General features: G+C 36.8%; 1 protein-coding gene across 20 annotated transcripts in view; it reads left to right on the top strand.

The window, feature by feature from the left end:
• camk2b1 (calcium/calmodulin-dependent protein kinase (CaM kinase) II beta 1) overlaps positions 1 to 16984 on the top strand; it is an 81958-nt gene extending 64974 nt beyond the window's left edge. For 10 of the 20 annotated variants that reach the window (XM_067439257.1, XM_067439258.1, XM_067439249.1 and 7 more), the window contains 5 exons: positions 4604 to 4652; positions 12039 to 12114; positions 12198 to 12292; positions 12379 to 12613; positions 13874 to 16984. In XM_067439257.1, coding sequence (XP_067295358.1) covers positions 4604 to 4652; positions 12039 to 12114; positions 12198 to 12292; positions 12379 to 12611 — 453 coding nt within the window. In that variant the 3' untranslated portion in view covers positions 12612 to 12613; positions 13874 to 16984. Of the gene's footprint in view, positions 1 to 4603; positions 4653 to 6877; positions 6971 to 9726; positions 9868 to 10046; positions 10215 to 12038; positions 12115 to 12197; positions 12293 to 12378; positions 12614 to 13873 lie in introns of all 20 variants that reach the window. The other 10 variants (XM_067439240.1, XM_067439245.1, XM_067439239.1 and 7 more) reach the window with 2 other exon arrangements.
• Positions 16985 to 17102: the final 118 nt, after the last annotated feature.

Raw genomic sequence — 17102 nt, forward strand, 5'->3', positions numbered from 1 at the left:
GCACAGACGGTTTACTTCAGTTATTTTAGTAAAATTTATGTACTACTATAATATTTATTAATATGTTGGATTAGTTTTATTTTTATGTTTTCATTTAGTTTCAGTCATTTTATGTGATTTTGTATTTTTATTAGTTATTTTATACTATATATTTTTATATCATTTTTAAAGGCATAATATGTAACATTTTGGTATTTAAATATCCAAGAACCACTAGAACAGTATATTATATGTTTTGCTGACTTACTTACTTAATGTACTTACATTTTCCCAAATGTTTCCTACAATGTTTAAATCCAGAGAAAGCTATTGTAACCAGTGTAGCGTCCCACGCTTTACTTCCGTAGAAACCATGGAAACACAAAAGGTGCTTTAATGGGTGGGTTACACCTATAAGAAATTAAGTTTAAACCTAGATTTAATCGTGTTATGCAGTGTTGCCACAGTTACTTTGAAAAAGTAATCTGATTACTGATTACTGATTACTCCTTTAAAAAGTAACTTAGTTACTTTACAGATTACTTGATTTTAAAAGTAACTAAGTTAGATTACAAGTTACTTTATTAGTTACATTCAGCAGTTGCCGACAACACCGCTGCCGCCTCAAAATAGAAATGACAACCGTTTTTGGCCACACACTTTATTGTATTTATGCCCGAGACTGACGGTCCCGACTTTTTTACGCCCCCTTTTTTAGGCTTTTCCTTCGTTTTATATTTATTTTAATAATTAAAATGAACAATGAGATGTGCTGGTGGAAACAACATGAGACCATGATAGCTTGCGCCACTGTCAAGATATGGCTTGCGCAGGGTTAAAGAGTCCGTCTCTTCAGTGCAGCTGCTAGAGTTATGGCCTTTTTACAACTGGTTCCTTCATTCTTTTTCTCTGACCAGGTATCTATCTGATTGCGAAATGACCAGGAGTAGGCCTAAATGCCTTCCGAGAGTCTTTCCAGACGTATTTAATTCCGATCACTCAAACAAACCAATTCAGAAGGTGCATGAAAGCATTTCAAACTAAACCGGACAAATGTAAATATATCTGGTTGTTTAAACCACATGTGTAAATTTTACTCCTGGCAAATAATTAAAAAATAAATGTGTGAGAGCGTGTTATGTTGTAGTCAGATAGATATGACGGTGCTACTGCAACATCGCTGCAGATGAGTAAAGCAAGCCAACGCATATGGCCGTAAATGAAACTTTAAAATAAGTCACACAAAACACAATCATCTTCAATATAAAATAATGAGACTAATGATCTTACCAGTGCTTAGGTCGCTCTCTCTCATATTGCGATCATTGAATTTGAAATGAGCTGCTGAATAAAATGCTGGAATCTTTTGCTTTGATGTGAACTCCGTTAAATGAGCATATACCGCGGGAATTGAAGATCGGATTTATATTAATTTTGCTGAAGTGTAAGGTAGGCTATAAGACAACCTGCCTGTACTTTTTTTTTTGTTTGTTTAGATTGTGTAGCCCGTTTCGGGTTTTTTGAGCACCGTTGCGAGCATGTTGTGAGCAGTAGGCTAATCTATCAGCTGCCTCAGCTCGTCAGAAATGCCTTTGTGGTGGTATAATAACTAGCCTACTTTGTTTTTAATGTCAAAGTAGTTATATTTCGTTTCGTTTATTTTTTAAGTTCATTTAGAAAAATGTTTGGAGCAATTTTTGTTTGTTAAATTAAAGTTTTAATTTTTTTATGTGACGACCCAGTGAGTTAACCGCATGTTTAATAGCCTAGTCTCTCAAACCAACTCTTGAATTGTCTTGCCTATATAAACTTTAATTTAACAAACAAAAAATTGTTCTGAACATTTTCTAAATTAGGATAATAAAAAACGAAACGAAAAATAACTACTTTGACATTAAAAACAAAACTGAACTATTTTAATGGCTGCAACAATGTAAAAAATAAAATAAATAAATAAAAAACACGGCTCCAGCCCTCGGGCTGAGAACTTTGATAAGCTGTCGGTTTTTACAAAGGAAAATGACTAAAATAGTAACTCACAGTGACTTGGATAAGTAACTTTAATCTGATTACTGGTTTGGAAATAGTAACGCGTTAGATTACTCGTTACTGGAAAAAAGTAGTCAGATTAGAGTAACGCGTTACTATGTAACGTGTTACTGGCATCACTGGTGTTATCTAATAATTATGTTAGACAGTTTAGCAGCTGTTTGGCTACCTTTATTGACAGAAAACTAATCATTGTTATATAGCTCCACATGGTTAGTCTTATTCTTTGAGTCTTTTGTTCTATTGATTTACTGCGAGTCACATCTTTGTACCCAAAAAGTAAATCAGACAACACTATTTCAGAAAGAGCTTTATTTGTAGTAACAGTAATACTGCATTTTCTCCATCCCAAAATACATTTTAAAATTAACTGCATGCCATTTATCAACACAAGTCATCCAGCTTTTATTAATAGGATATTCTAATATCAATCTAGCTTACTGCAATGTGTAAAGAGGTCTCATACCAGCCACCACGTTACAACACACTCGCATGTATTTTTACTAAGATTGTTTTGACTAAGTAAAAAAGCTCTGCGTTACCCCACAATTTAAATTCTTCAGATTAGATTAGATTAACCATAATTAATGTCAAGGTAACATTAAAGGGATAGTTCACTTTGAAATAAAATTTTGATATGTTTTAGCTTACCTCATGGGCATCCGAGATGTAGGAGTATTTGTTTCCCCAGTAGTTTCAATTTTGATCATTTTAGGTCAAACTGTTCTTGTCTGTGCCTCACATAATGCAGGTCTATGGTCACCACCTCAAAGAGCATACACAGAGAGTGTCCAAATTAAACAATCCCCCATCGTAAGTACACACTGATGGCCTAAGACACGAAACGAGCGGTTTGTGTGAGAAAACGAACAGTATTTATATCGTTTTTACCTCTTGTACACCACTACGTACGACTGATCCGAGGGTGCGCGTGCGTGTTTCCTGTGTTGTACAATAGGTCCCCTTACGATGGGGGATTGTTTAATTTGACTTCTCTGTGTGTGCTCTTTGAGGTGGTGACCATAGACCTGCATTATGTGAGGCACAGACAAGAACAGTTTGACCTAAAATGATTAAAATTAAAACTACTGGGGAAACAAATACTCCTACATCTCGGATGCCCATGAAGTAAGCTAAAACATATCAAAATTTAATTTCAAAGAGAACTATCCCTTTAATAAAACTTTAGTACATTAGCTCATTCATGAACATGATTTCTTCCCAAGTCCTGTCGGATTGCTTTCCATTGGCTGTGGAGGTGAAGAGAACCACTCCCATAATTCCACACTTGCCATCAGGCTTTATTTTTGTAGTTTGTTTTAGTAGTTTTAGTTAGAGATGCACTAATCGTCTGGCCGGGGACTGGAATCAGATGGTTTTCCACATGCTCACTCCAGACCGGTGACAGACATTAATTCCGTTAATGTCTCACGTTTTTCCGGTTTTGAGCCAAGTAAATAATGTCAACTGTGTGTTCTCGCTCTCTTGTCTCCTCTTACTCGTCTCATTCACTGCAAATAATTTGACTAATTCCCGCAGGTTTTGCACTCACTCCAAAAGCGCAGCAACATATCAGCGCTTAATACATACAAAATTATGAATTATGAAGATGACGCATGTTGTGTAACAGTATATTGGATCCGTGTATAAACTCTTAAAGTGACAGCAGTCTAATATTCCTGGTGTTGTCTGTCATGTTAATCAAAGAATAAAAGACAAAGAAAATCACTATCTACTCTTAGGTTTTAAGATATAAGTTTGATTTTGTTTCAATTTCCAACAATTTGTTTTATAGTTTTAGTTAATAATAACAACATTGGTTTATACTCACTGCAAGTGTAGCTTTATGTAATGTCTCGGTCGTATTTTCTTTTACCTTTTCAGTTATGTATTTTGATCATGGTTTTTCGAGGATTAGAACATCATGCAACATCTACATCAACAATACATTTACTCCAAAATCGCTTATTGTTCAATTGGACATAACTTCCCTTTTCATATCCACATTTTTTTTTTTTCAAGTAAACAATCTGAGGCTACTTCAAATCGCATTTGACAAAATGAAGATGAATTTGCATGATGCAGAATAAATGTGCATTCAGTATGCAGCAAAGAAGACCGCCGGAGGCCAAGAATGTGTTGTTTTGTATTACTGTCTTCTCCTCATACCCATTCTGACCGTGGAAGCGTTTTAAGTATTATTCTAATTAGTGCAGCTCATCTCAGATTTCAGCACAGGATGTTATGAAATTAGAAAAGAGTATTGAGTTCATAACATTTATTCCCAGTGGAGGTGTGGCCTGTGTTTGATATCCCTTTATGCGAGAAAGATTCTAACAAATAAAACAAGCCTTTTCTAACTCTGTCGTGCTCACATTGACATGCATCATTGATTGGTTAATTATGCATGTGATTTCCCCAGAGTTCTGTAGTTTACATGTTCATTTATGGTGTGTGTGTGTGTGTGTGTGTGTGTGGCATTGAGAACGAGGACTTCGGGACTAGTTGGCATCCTTTCTGAAAAAATGTTAATATTTTGCCAAACTGATCTGTGCTCTGTGTCTGAATACCACAGGAGTCGTCGGACAGCAGTAACGCCACAGTGGAGGACGAGGAAATGAAAGGTAAGTGATCAACATCTGTATGAAGCAACACACATCGCAACTCTTCAGCAAAGGGTTTAATGGATTTGTTCAGACAGGCAGCACAAATCTGATTAGTTGTTTGTAGTTTGTAAACAGTAAAAATCATGTAATCGAAGTTTCAAATCAGATTTCTGGTCTTTTCACATTGTGCTGATGTGAAAGGGATAGTTCACCCAAAAAATCTAATTCTCTAATTATTTACTCATCCTCATGTTGATCCAGAACTGTATGACTGACTTTCTTCAGCGGGACACACACCCACACAAAAAAGATTTAAAAAAAAGTTTTAACTATTTTTGTCCATACGATGAAGTCAGTGGGGTCCAAAACAACACTGTATCCAATTGACATTATTTTTTGTGTATAGTATATAGAAGAGAGAGAGTCATATTTTGGAAAGACTTGAGGGTGAGAAAATAATTGCAGAATTAAAATTTTTGGTCATTTAAAATGGTTGCTATTGCAACCAACATAGATAGGGATATTGTCTAGTCTGTGTGAACTAAGAAAAACAGATTTTTTATGATTACAGTGCAAACAGTCAGTCCTAAAGATCAGATTTGAAAAACAAATACAACAGTTTAGGGTCAGTGATTTTTTTTTTAAATAACTTAGTACTTCTATTCAGTAACAGTAAAACATTTACAATGTAACAAAAAATTAAATTTCAAATCTAATTCAAAACTTTTTTGTAAAAACTTTCAATCTTGAAAAAGTACCAGTTTCCACAAACAATATTAGCGTAGCATAATATTTAGTATAAGAGACTTAAAATCCACAGAAATTGCATTGACCCCAAAACGTTTTAATGATAGTACAAGTAGAGGATTCAATTCATGGGATCAATAATGTTAAACTGAGAAACTGAGCACTCTTTCAGTGCTCACTTCTGGGTTGGTGTCAATCCTACTTTCAGTGTCTGTGTCAGCTCTCTCTGCCCCAGAACAAGACAAGGGCACCTTGTGCTATAATTAACCTCAGTGGGAAACAGAGACCCTGGCTATATCAGAGTGTGTGTGTTTGTGTGTGTCTGTGTGTGTGTGTGTGTGATGGTGCGTATGAGGAGAAAACTTGCCGCCAAATTTCTGGGCAGACAGCGTGCATGACAGGAGCGTGATGTCTTGTTTTCGAGATCACACAAAAGAGACGGTGAGAAGGGTGTGTGTGTGTGTGTGTGTGTGTGTGTGTGTGTGTGTGTGTGTGTGTGTGTGTGTGTGTGTGTGTGTGTGTGTGTGTGTGTGTGTGTGTGTGTGTGTGTGTGTGTGTGTGTGTGTGTGTGTGTGTGTGTGTGTGTGTGTGTGTGTGTTAATTCTTGGTAGTGTTGGGAAATAGTATCTGGCTGCAATAGTTGAGTGATGAATTATGGCGCAGCTGTGAGAGGTTTGCGTTATAACATCTATGCTAGCTTGACTGTAAAGAATATCTGTTTGAAAATGAATAGAATCAGGTTTAGTGACTGCTAATAAGAATTTTCAATCCTTCAATATCTGTTTTGAAGCAACATGTTGAAATCTGTAATCTGTAACCTGCTAGTGTGCTCCTTATGGTCCTCATGCTGTTTACTTTTAATCGTCCAGTATATTGATTTGGTTCTGTAAAACATTGCTCTATTTTGTTGTGTTGTAATGTATTCTGTCTTATTATAATTTAGAGTACTGTTTGATCAAGTTTGGCTTGTCTTTGTTTCACTTCATCTCTATTCATAGTAATACAAGCGGTTTTCATACGCTGCAGAAAATAGCTTTTAGAACTTAAGAAATATAATCATGCATTTAGAGAGATTTGTTTAAGGCAAATGAAAAAATCTGACAGTGGAACAAGACAAAATAAAGTCATATTCAAGATTGATTATCTGAAAGCACGTATTAATATTATGTCCAGGTGAATAATATTTCTTAAGTTTCTTGTAACCAAACTTTATAGAACTTTAATTTTTGGGTGACGCTTTTCTTTAATGATCTTTTGCTAGAAAAAAGACACTGATTAAGAATGGGATTTGTGCATTACATTTCCTTTATCTGTCGAGTACACTAAAGATAAACACTAAAGTAAACACTTTGCTGGAATCGCCACACGTGACACGAGGGCATCTGAGTCCTCTGGCAATGGATTTGGGAATGGCTGCAAAACCTTATTGATATCAGTTTGACCCATGCTTTCTGTCTCTCATGTATCTCTGTGCGTTGTTGGGGGGCGTGTCACAGGAAAGGCTGTAGATAACAGTTCAGTTCAGTCAAACTCCAGCAATCAGCCTGACTCCGCCCACCCACTTCCAGGCCCCTCCCCCAGTGCCTTCAGTAAGTGCCCTGCCCCCTGACTGCAGTGACATCACCCACCTTCCCATCTTCTCCTTGAGCATGCGTGTGATAAAGATAAACAAGTTTAAATTAGTGAATTAGTGCCCTTAAATGATTATTATGGTCATAATTCTTTCTGGTACTAATGGGTGACTATTACTTTCTATTTTTATTGTGATGCTTTGTTTTCAATCACACCTAATCATGTTTTATGCATTGATTGTTTAACACATTTCAGGTGGTATTGTCTGGATTTATTTGAAGGGATGGTTCAACATAAAAGAAAATTCTTTCATCATTTACTCACCTCACCCTCATGTTGTTCCAAACATGTATGGCTTTCTTTCTTCTGTTAAAATTATATACAGGCCCTTCTCAGAAAATTAGCATATTGTGATAAAGTTAATTATTTTCCATAATGTAATGATAAAAATTAAACTTTCCTATATTTTAGATTCATTGCACACCAACTGAAATATTTCAGGTGTTTTATTGTTTTAATACTGATGATTTTGGCATACAGCTAATGAAAACCCAAAATTCTTAAATCTTAAATAATTAGCATATCATGAAAAGGTTCTCTAAACGAGCTATTAACCTAATCATCTGAATCAACTAATTAACTCTAAACACCTGCAAAAGATTCCTGAGGCTTTTAAAAACTCCCAGCCTGGTTCATTACTCAAAACCACAATCATGGGTAAGACTGCCGACCCGACCCTGTCCAGAAGGCCATCATTTACACCCTCAAGCGAGAGGGTAAGACACAGAAAGAAATTTCTGAATGAATAGGCTGTTCCCAGAGTGCTGTATCAAGGCACCTCAGTGGGAAGTCTGTGAGAAGGAAAAAGGTGCCGCATTGCCCAGGTCAAGCCACTTTTGAAACAGCGGCAGAAACGCCTGACCTGGGCTACAGAGAGGCAGCACTGGACTTTTGCTCAAATTTTGCGTGCGTGCGTGCGTGCGTGTGTGTGTGTGGGCGGCAGTGGCTCAATGGTTCATGTAGGTTGTCTACAAACCGGAAGGTTGGTGGTTCGATCCCCGGTTCCACTTTACCAAGTTTCGAGTTGTCCATGAGCAAGACACCTAACCCCAGCTGCTCGGCTGGATGGCGCCTTGCATGGCAGACACCGCCGTCGGTGTATGAATGGGTGAATGTGATGCAAAATGTAAAAGCGTTAAAAGCACTATATAAATGCAGTCCATATATATATATATATTAGGGCCGGGACTTTAACGCGTTAATTAAGATTAATTAATTACGTGACTTTAACGCGTTAATTAATTACGCAAAAAAATTAAAAAAATTAACCGCATTTATTTTTGCACCGCGGAACGTTTTTCAATAAATCAGTTTCGACGGACCGATTTTACTGGAACACCAACTAGCGCTCCTGAGTCACGACCATCTATGGTCACGACAACAACATGGGTGCGTCTCAATCAGCTCCCTAGTTCAGTAGTCAGGGCACTGATCAGGGAGTCAGCCCATTGACTTATGTCTTGATCAGTGCCCCGACTAGGGAACTAGGGAGCTGATTGAGACGCAGGGCATGAGTGAACATGAACGAAGAAGCTGATGAGACTGCTTTGCTTGGCCCCGTGGATGGGAAATTTTGTTTTAAAAAACGAAAGCATGGAAGCGTCGTCAAGAGCAGGGTTGTGTGCAAGCTATACAACCAGGAGTTAGCGTATCACCGCAGCACATCGAGCCTCAAATATCACAAATATGCTTTTGCAAAACTTAATGGCAAACATTGCGCTGGTCTGCTGGACTGAAATAAATAAACTATATTTTGTTGATTAAGCTTATGTATTCAGTCATTATTCAATGGTATACTAAAAATACATGTGAAAAATTACTTCTCATTGTTCTCAGGTGAAATATTTATATGCGATTAAAATGCGATTAATTTCGATTAATTAATTACAAAGCCTCTAATTAATTAGATTAATTTTTTTAATCGAGTCCCGGCCCTAATATATATATATATATATATATATATATATATATATATATATATATATATATATATATATATATATATATATATATTCACACACACTATCTTTAAGATCTTTTGGGTCAGTGAGAAAAAAGTATTTGATCTATTTGTTAAAAAAATACAGAAAACTGAATTTTGTTTTGCATTTTAATATTTAGAAACGTAATTTATTCCTGTGATACAAAGCTGGATTTTCAGCATCATTACTCCAGACTTTAGTGTCACATGTTCCTTCAGAATTCATTCTAATTTGCTGATTTGGTGCTTAATAAACATTTCTTATTATCATCTTTATACTGAAAACAGTTGTGGCTTATTGTTTTTGTGGAAAACAATATACTTTTTTAGGATTCAATTAATTTATTTGATATAGAAATCTTTTGTAACATGGTAAAAAAAATATATGCATCCTTGCTCCAAAAAAAGATTTAAATAAACACAATAAAAGTATCATACAGCCACTCCATATAATCAATACTGAATAGTAAGTTTAATGACGCTATGAGGAATAAGCCAACATTTAAGTCATTATTCACTGAAAATCTTGCCTCTACTGAAGCTCTGATATCGTACCCAAAATTTTTTGAATATATGAAATGACATAAAGGTATGTAAATGATGAAAGATTTTAATTTTTGGTTGAACTGTTCCTTTAATGCCACTACACACAGGACGCCTATTCCTGTTACGCTCCTCATCTAAGCTCATCTCCACTCTTGTTATTTCTGTCCTGCCTGTCTGGGCCCACAGCTGCCACTAAGTTCACTGATCTACTGGGTGTGGTACGTCGGGGCTCGGTGCCCACGTCTGATGGTGAGGGGGGAAACACTATCACTCCAGCTGTAGTTTCTGCCCCCTCCACTCCCCAGACCCCCAGCATTCCCACACAGAGTAAGTCCTTCATGGACCAGTAGGCAGACAGGTTGTACAAAGGAAGTTGCTGAGTCCATCTTGATTACAACTTGTCACTCAACGTATGGTTTATTCATCATGTTTTTTAGCAACTAGTTGTTTATTTTTATTCTTTTTCTGTCATCTGCCTTTTGCAATAATGCATCGCCAAACTCCAGTGTCACGTTTGACTGATCTAGTGAGCAGTGTGCGCAGACCTACAGCCCCCCAGACAGACAGTGAGCCTTCAGCAGTCAGCAGACACCTTACTGCCCCAGTATCTGCCCCATCACACCCCTCCCCTTCCCCTGCCCAACCATCCTCGAGCCCCCTGCCGTCAGCACATTGTGAGTATGTGGTGTCAGTGTCTGTTCTGGCGTTACTGGCACAGCAGCATGAGTTTATTATTTCCTGGGAGTGTAAAAAGGCAGCAATGATGCTAGTGGACTAACATTCACCGGTCATTCGATCGCATCACTCTGGACATCTGGGCAATAACATGGGTCTCAAATGCGTCATCTTTGAAAAAAGAAAATGGGGGTTATTTAATTAAAATAACACGAATAGGAAATATGATATAAAATTATACTGTTCTTACGTTTGCGGTTGATAAGATTATTATTATTATTATTATTTTTTTTTTTTTTAAGAAGTCTCTTATGGCTTCCAAGGTTGCATTTATTTGTTAGAGTAAAATAGTAAAAATGAAATTGGTTCATTTTTCATTCATTTTCATTCATTCAAAAGAATATAAATTTTAAAAACAGCTTTGTTGCTTACTATTTTTTGTGGAAACTGAATTTTTTGTGATTCTTTTCCATCAAAGATTCATGAAAATAAAAGTAATATATATATATATATTTATTTATTTTTAAGTGTGAATGGTAGTGCACATTTAATATATAATATATATGAATTGATTTATTGGTAACGCTTTACAATAAGGTCTCATTTATTAAAGCTACACTGTGTAACTTCTTTGCTAAAAACACTTAGTTCTTTCAAAAATATATGTGCTCATTAATGTATATTTACTTCTTTCAAGTAATAAAGTATTCTCGTAAGTTTATAATATGCCATTGAAAATACATACGGGTGAGGGGTTCGAATGGAAGCCATGTTAATCTTGGACTAAATCGGCCACCGTAGGAGTTAAAACGAAATCGGAATTGAGAGGAACAGAAACTATTATTCACTGGATGGTCATACACCTTTACACCGCTAGATGGGGGAAAATATCACACAGTAGCTTTAAAGGAGTAGTTCAGTTTAAAATAAAAATTTCCCCATGATTTACTCACCCTCCCATGTGTATATGACTTTCTTTTTTCTGAGGAACTCAAACTGAGTTATATTAATAAATATCCTGGCTCTTCCAAGCGTTACAATGGCAGTCACAGCGTCAATGTTAGTTAATAACAGTCCTGTTCATTGTTTGTTCATGTTCGTTCAAAGTGCATTAACTAATGTGAACAAATACAACATTTGATTTTAATAATGTATTAGTAAATGTTGAAATTAACATTACCTGAGATTACCTAAGAATTTACAATATCTATACAGGATTATTAAAGTAGTTAACTAATAAAACCTTATTGTTAAGTGTTACAAATTTATTTGTAGTAAAAATAACTTTTTGCTTATTGTTATATGAAGATCACATTAAACCTTGAATTGTTTTTTACCATGCAATTTGTGTTTGCTTTTTTTCCCACATACATTATATGTAAAATTACTACATACTGTTATAAATGATCTAAATGAACCCCTTGACAAATTGTGATCTGACCATCTGAGACTGATCTTAATACCAGATGTAAATAACCTTCAGTTATTTGAGCTGTAGTATTTAGTTGTTTGGGTTCTGTGTCTAATAGAGCTGGAAAGGAAATGGTGTGTGTGAAAGCATGTAGTGTAGGTGGCTGAAATCTGTTTGGGTGGATGTTCAGACAACCTGTTTTTTATTTGGGTGCTTCTGCCTTGTTTAACACAGCAGCTTGTGTGTACTGATCCAAACAGACACATTAGGAATGAGTCTGCTCAATGAATTTAAGCAAACGTGTGGAATATATGTGGGTGTGTTTTAAAGATACAAGTTTGCTTACAAATAATGCTCGTACTAGATCATTTTGAGAAGTTGTATCCTGACGCTTGACTTCCTCCTCCTACAGCACGCAAACAGGAGATCATCAAAATCACAGAACAGCTTATTGAGGCCATCAATAATGGCGACTTTGAAGCCTATGCGTAAGTTACACGTTAGTTTTATTTAGCCACAATTGACAGTAAATACAAAATGTTTTATTTGAAACTACTTTAATGCCTTCTAGTAAAATCTGCGACCCTGGACTCACCTGCTTTGAACCTGAGGCCTTGGGAAACCTGGTGGAGGGGATGGACTTCCACAGATTTTACTTTGAGAACTGTAAGAGAACTGTCACTTTTATCCTGTTGGTCATGATGTGCTCTGCAGAATGTTCTAAAGTGTGGCTATTTTTTGCTCTTTAACAGTGCTGTCTAAGAACAGTAAGCCCATCCACACCACCATCCTCAACCCTCACGTGCACCTGATTGGAGAGGAGGCCGCCTGCATTGCCTACATCCGCCTCACGCAATATGTGGATGTGCAGGGCCGGCCGCGCAGCAGCCAATCAGAAGAGACGAGGGTGTGGCATCGCCGGGACTCCAAATGGCAGAATGTCCATTTCCACTGTTCGGGAGCTCCGGCCGCCCCTCTCCAGTGATGGTACATCCTCCTATAGACTTATGTAATGTTGTTTAATGGTACATGTTGTACACCTATTGTTCAAAAGTTTGGGGTCAGTAAGCAGTGATAGCAAACATTGTCACAAAAAAATATCAATTTCAAATAAATGCTGTTCTTTTGAATGTTCTGTCCACCAACGAATCTTACTAAAAATAATAACTGGCTTTCACTAAAAATATTAATTTACACAACTGTTCAACTATGCTAATAATTAGAGATGTCTCTTGAGCATCACATCAGCATATCAGAATGATCATGTGACGATGGCATCATCGAAATAAGTATTTTTTTATTTTTTTATTTATTTAAATAGAAAACTGTTATTTTAAATTGTAATACTATTTCAAATTATTACTTTTCATTGTATTTTTTTATCAAATTGTTCCGGGTCATTTCGGTGGAAACAGGACTTTTGTTTACTTCCGGGAACTCTGTTTGGAATATTCCCACACGTTAATTCTGACCAATCATAAAGCAGTTTAGAAAATACTTTCAAAAACACATCTGTACAATGGGTGATGTGGATGTTGTCCCGTGACAACAATTTAGATTTTTAAGATTTGGTTAATTTCACCAACTCATCAAGTGATTCAGACCAGAGCAATCAGTTTGGTGTGAAAAGGAATCAAAACGGCTGAAAATGCTACAATGTATAATTTCTTTGTCAGATGAAAGCACCCTGAGATGTAGCCCTTGTGACAACTAGCTCCTCTGTGTTTTTGCATGCATATTTCATATACAAGTGACATTGCACGTACTTAAAGGGTGAGTTTACCAAAAAATGAAAATTATGTCATGAATTACTTAACCTAATGTCGTTTGACATCCATAAGACCTTTCATCTTCGGAAAACAAATGAAGATATTTTTGTTGAAATCCGACGGCTCAGACAGGCCTTCATTGACACTCTGTCACTATGTCATTTCCTCTCTCAAGACCCATAAAGGCACTGAAGACGTCATTACAAAGTCCATCTCACTACAGTGGCTCTACAATCATTTTATGAAGTGACGAGTAATTTTTGTGCGCAGAAACTTAAATAATGACTTGTATAGTGATGGTCCGATTTCAAAACAAAGTTTTTTTTTGTGCACAAAAACTATTCTCATCGAGGTCTTATGGGTGTCAAACGACATTAGGGTAAGTAATTAATGATAGAATTTTCATTTTGGGGTGAACTAACCCTTTAAGAAAATGTTGTTGTCGTATAAAGTAAAGACGCACAGTTTTTTTTCTCAGGTTGAACTTGTAGCCACATCTAACGAGTGTCCAGCCAGAAATGGAGGGGGAGTTGGAGAGAGGGAGGAAGGAAAGCGAGCCCAGTGCTGGGTGGCTGTGAGTCTGCAGTGCTTGACCCTCCCGCACTGGGTCCGGCCCCCTCACCTGTCAATCACCTCACCTGCCAATCACTTTTGTGCATCGTCTTCTGTCTTACCTTGAACTTTACCCCCTCCCTCCCTCCCTCCCTCCCTCCCACCCTCCTTCCATCCCTCCCTCCCTGTTTCTTTTCACCCGTGCCGAGACTCCCCTTGTTGTGCACATGTGCTGTGTGGAGTTGGACAGTCTTTGATTAGTACGGATAATAAGGCCTCAACGAGTCGTCTGTGAAACACCACGCTTTCCGTCGCACCCTCCCAGTGTGAATAATGTTACACTGAATCACATCCTCACTTACAGTGTAGATTTTCGATATTATTGTTATTATTATTATTATTATGATTATGATTAATATTGTTCTTACCGTTGTTATTAGTATTAAATACAAAAGCAATTGTACGTGTCACTTATACCATTTATGTTCTGAATGCCAATGATTTTTAATTTGTCTAAGACTTTTCTTTTCCAAACATTTTTAGAGCGCATGAATTTTTCAGTATATCCACAGCGGCCATTTCCGTGGTGTTATGGAGAAATAATGGTCAGCGTTTATGTACAGGCTTCTCAATGTGATTCACATCCAACCGACACGTCTGTCCATGTGTGTTCAAGCGTCAGTGGACATATGTTGGTATGTGTGACTGTTTTGGGGCAGATCCTACCAGAGCCTGATGAAGAACGGCGTGACGTTCGGGGTCTTCCAGCTTTATTTCTCACATCATTAGGACGGTCACAGATTTGAAATAATTCAGCATATTTCAGTTGGCTTACTTTTTATTGAAATTGCAATTCCTGGTTTTTGGAAAGCCACAATCGTGCTTTATATGTGATAATAAATTAGTATTAGATGTTAGTGTTGCAGTTTGTAGAAATTTTTTCGCCGTTATTTTTTCAGCTGAACCAGCGGTATTAGAAAAACACCTGTACAGTTGGAGGTTCTGAATCAAACCTGAATAAAGCCATACCTCAGCTGAACATGCTAATGTCATAGGCAAACCACATGACTGCCTCATTCATGTGTTTCCTAGGACTGGAAAAATATGACACATCGCAAAGAGACTATTGTATCCAGCGCTAGTTTTAGTGTAGGTTTAGTTATTAGGTACCATTTAAAGTGCAGCTGGTTCAATGAGTTTGAGATATTTTCGTAGTTTTAAGCGTACAGAGTTGCATAGTTTTGCTCTTTTGAGTTTTTTCGCTCTTATATTTCATATATTTTTCGCGACATATGGTGTTGACTATTATCAATATTACTCGTTCTATTTTTGAGAGTTTATATATATTTTGTCGTCGGTGTGCGAGACTTTTAAGGAGAGTGAAATTTGTTACCTTGGAACCTTTTTAAAGATTGCTTACCCTTTGGATGGGCAAAGTGCAAGGTGTGTGAAGAAGACCTCTTGAAGAATTATGTGAAGGTTCATAGGCAAAATTGGTAGCAATAGTTTTATATTTCAGAAGAGGGATAGTTTATGAAGTGTATGTCACATCTTGTGCAACTTTATACTGGTTTCCGTCTACTTTTGAAGGGTTGTATTCATGGTGAATGGATGTGATCACCGGAGTCATGTGACTATTTTATTGACCTTATACAGACTCGTATACTGATTGTGTCCTCAGGTTGTATTTATTTATTTGGTTATATTATCGCTGCTTTTAACATGCTTCTTAAGTTTGTGTGCGTCGCACACTTTGTTTCATGTTCAAAGTCACTATCTTTGAGCCAAATGTCATATCGATGATGACTACTGATCTTTGAAAGAAATTGTCTGAACCGCCATTCAAGAGAATAAAAAGGGAATTTTTCAAATCCAATCAAAATACTTCTTTCAGACAAAGCGACCCCGTGAGGCACGTGTGTGCGTGTTTGTGCTGCGGTGTTCTGCTTCTGTTACAGTTACGTTTCATTCTTGGATCTCACACAAGACTTCACCTGTGTTTATAAAAGTTTCACGCCTGTCTACTCCCCTAAAAAAAGACAAAAAAAAAATATTATTAATAAAACGGCATGTAAAAAGTGTACTGTTCTCTGTGTGTTTAGCAACAAAAATAAACATGTTAATGAGTGAAAGTGCACATCACTATTAAAACAGGACACTGAAACTGCAGTTTACTTGCATTTCAGCTGGAATTTCTTTGCATGACAGTCACTTGAACACTAGGTTTGGTGTTATTTCTCTTTTTGATTTCATTTTTCTATTGAATGCTGGTTTACCTAAACCTTTCTCTAATCTATTTTTACCAGCTTTGTTAAGTGCATATATATATATATATAATGTCCCAGAATTATGCTGACAATGGCAGTGTAAATGACGAAGCTATAGCTACGAAATGTCAATGATATAAAGATTATGGAAATGGTGATATTTCTACGGCATGCTTTTGTATTAAGCTCATTGTTGTCAATGCAGGGTGACTGATATTTATATTAACGACTTTAAGATTACTCATTAGTATGAGACTGCTTGACTTCAGAGAAGCACTTGCAATATTAGCTAAATATGCATGGGTTTTAAAAATCACTTTAAGCTAAATTTGTATCGGCAGTGACATAGTTCTGCTGTTTGTGCTTTGCGGATGCTCACCAAACCTGACTGGCCAATCAAATACTGATAGAAACAGACTTCTATCAGTCTAATTTAATAATAACAGCTCAGTAGATAACAGAGATCCTAAGTATTTCTACCTGCACCAACAACACTGTCCGTCTTTAAACACAGGACTGTTTCCATTCCACCCGTCGTATCATTTCTCTGACTGGAAACAGTACCAGATAGTTTCTCTGAAGTTGAGTTTTCTCACAGTAGACCTCTGTTAGTTTTGTTTTTTCTGTATAAGATAATGTTCTCTTTGATTTCTGATGATTCTTACTCTTGTTATTGCTCTGTTCTCAAACATGCTCTGTGTATTCCCTGACTTAAGCAAATGTGTTCAAACAATATAAATAAATGAGATGATTTAAATACTGAAGAAATACTCCTGTGCATGTTTCTTGAACATTGATAAGCAAAATCAATTTCTCTGTCTCCTCTCCACCAATCAGCTGATGTGTGGTGAGCATTCTGGCGCAATATGGCTGCCATCGCATCATCCA

This window comes from Pseudorasbora parva, chromosome 3 (genome assembly GCF_024679245.1).
Source record: "Pseudorasbora parva isolate DD20220531a chromosome 3, ASM2467924v1, whole genome shotgun sequence".
Taxonomy (NCBI): domain Eukaryota; kingdom Metazoa; phylum Chordata; class Actinopteri; order Cypriniformes; family Gobionidae; genus Pseudorasbora; species Pseudorasbora parva.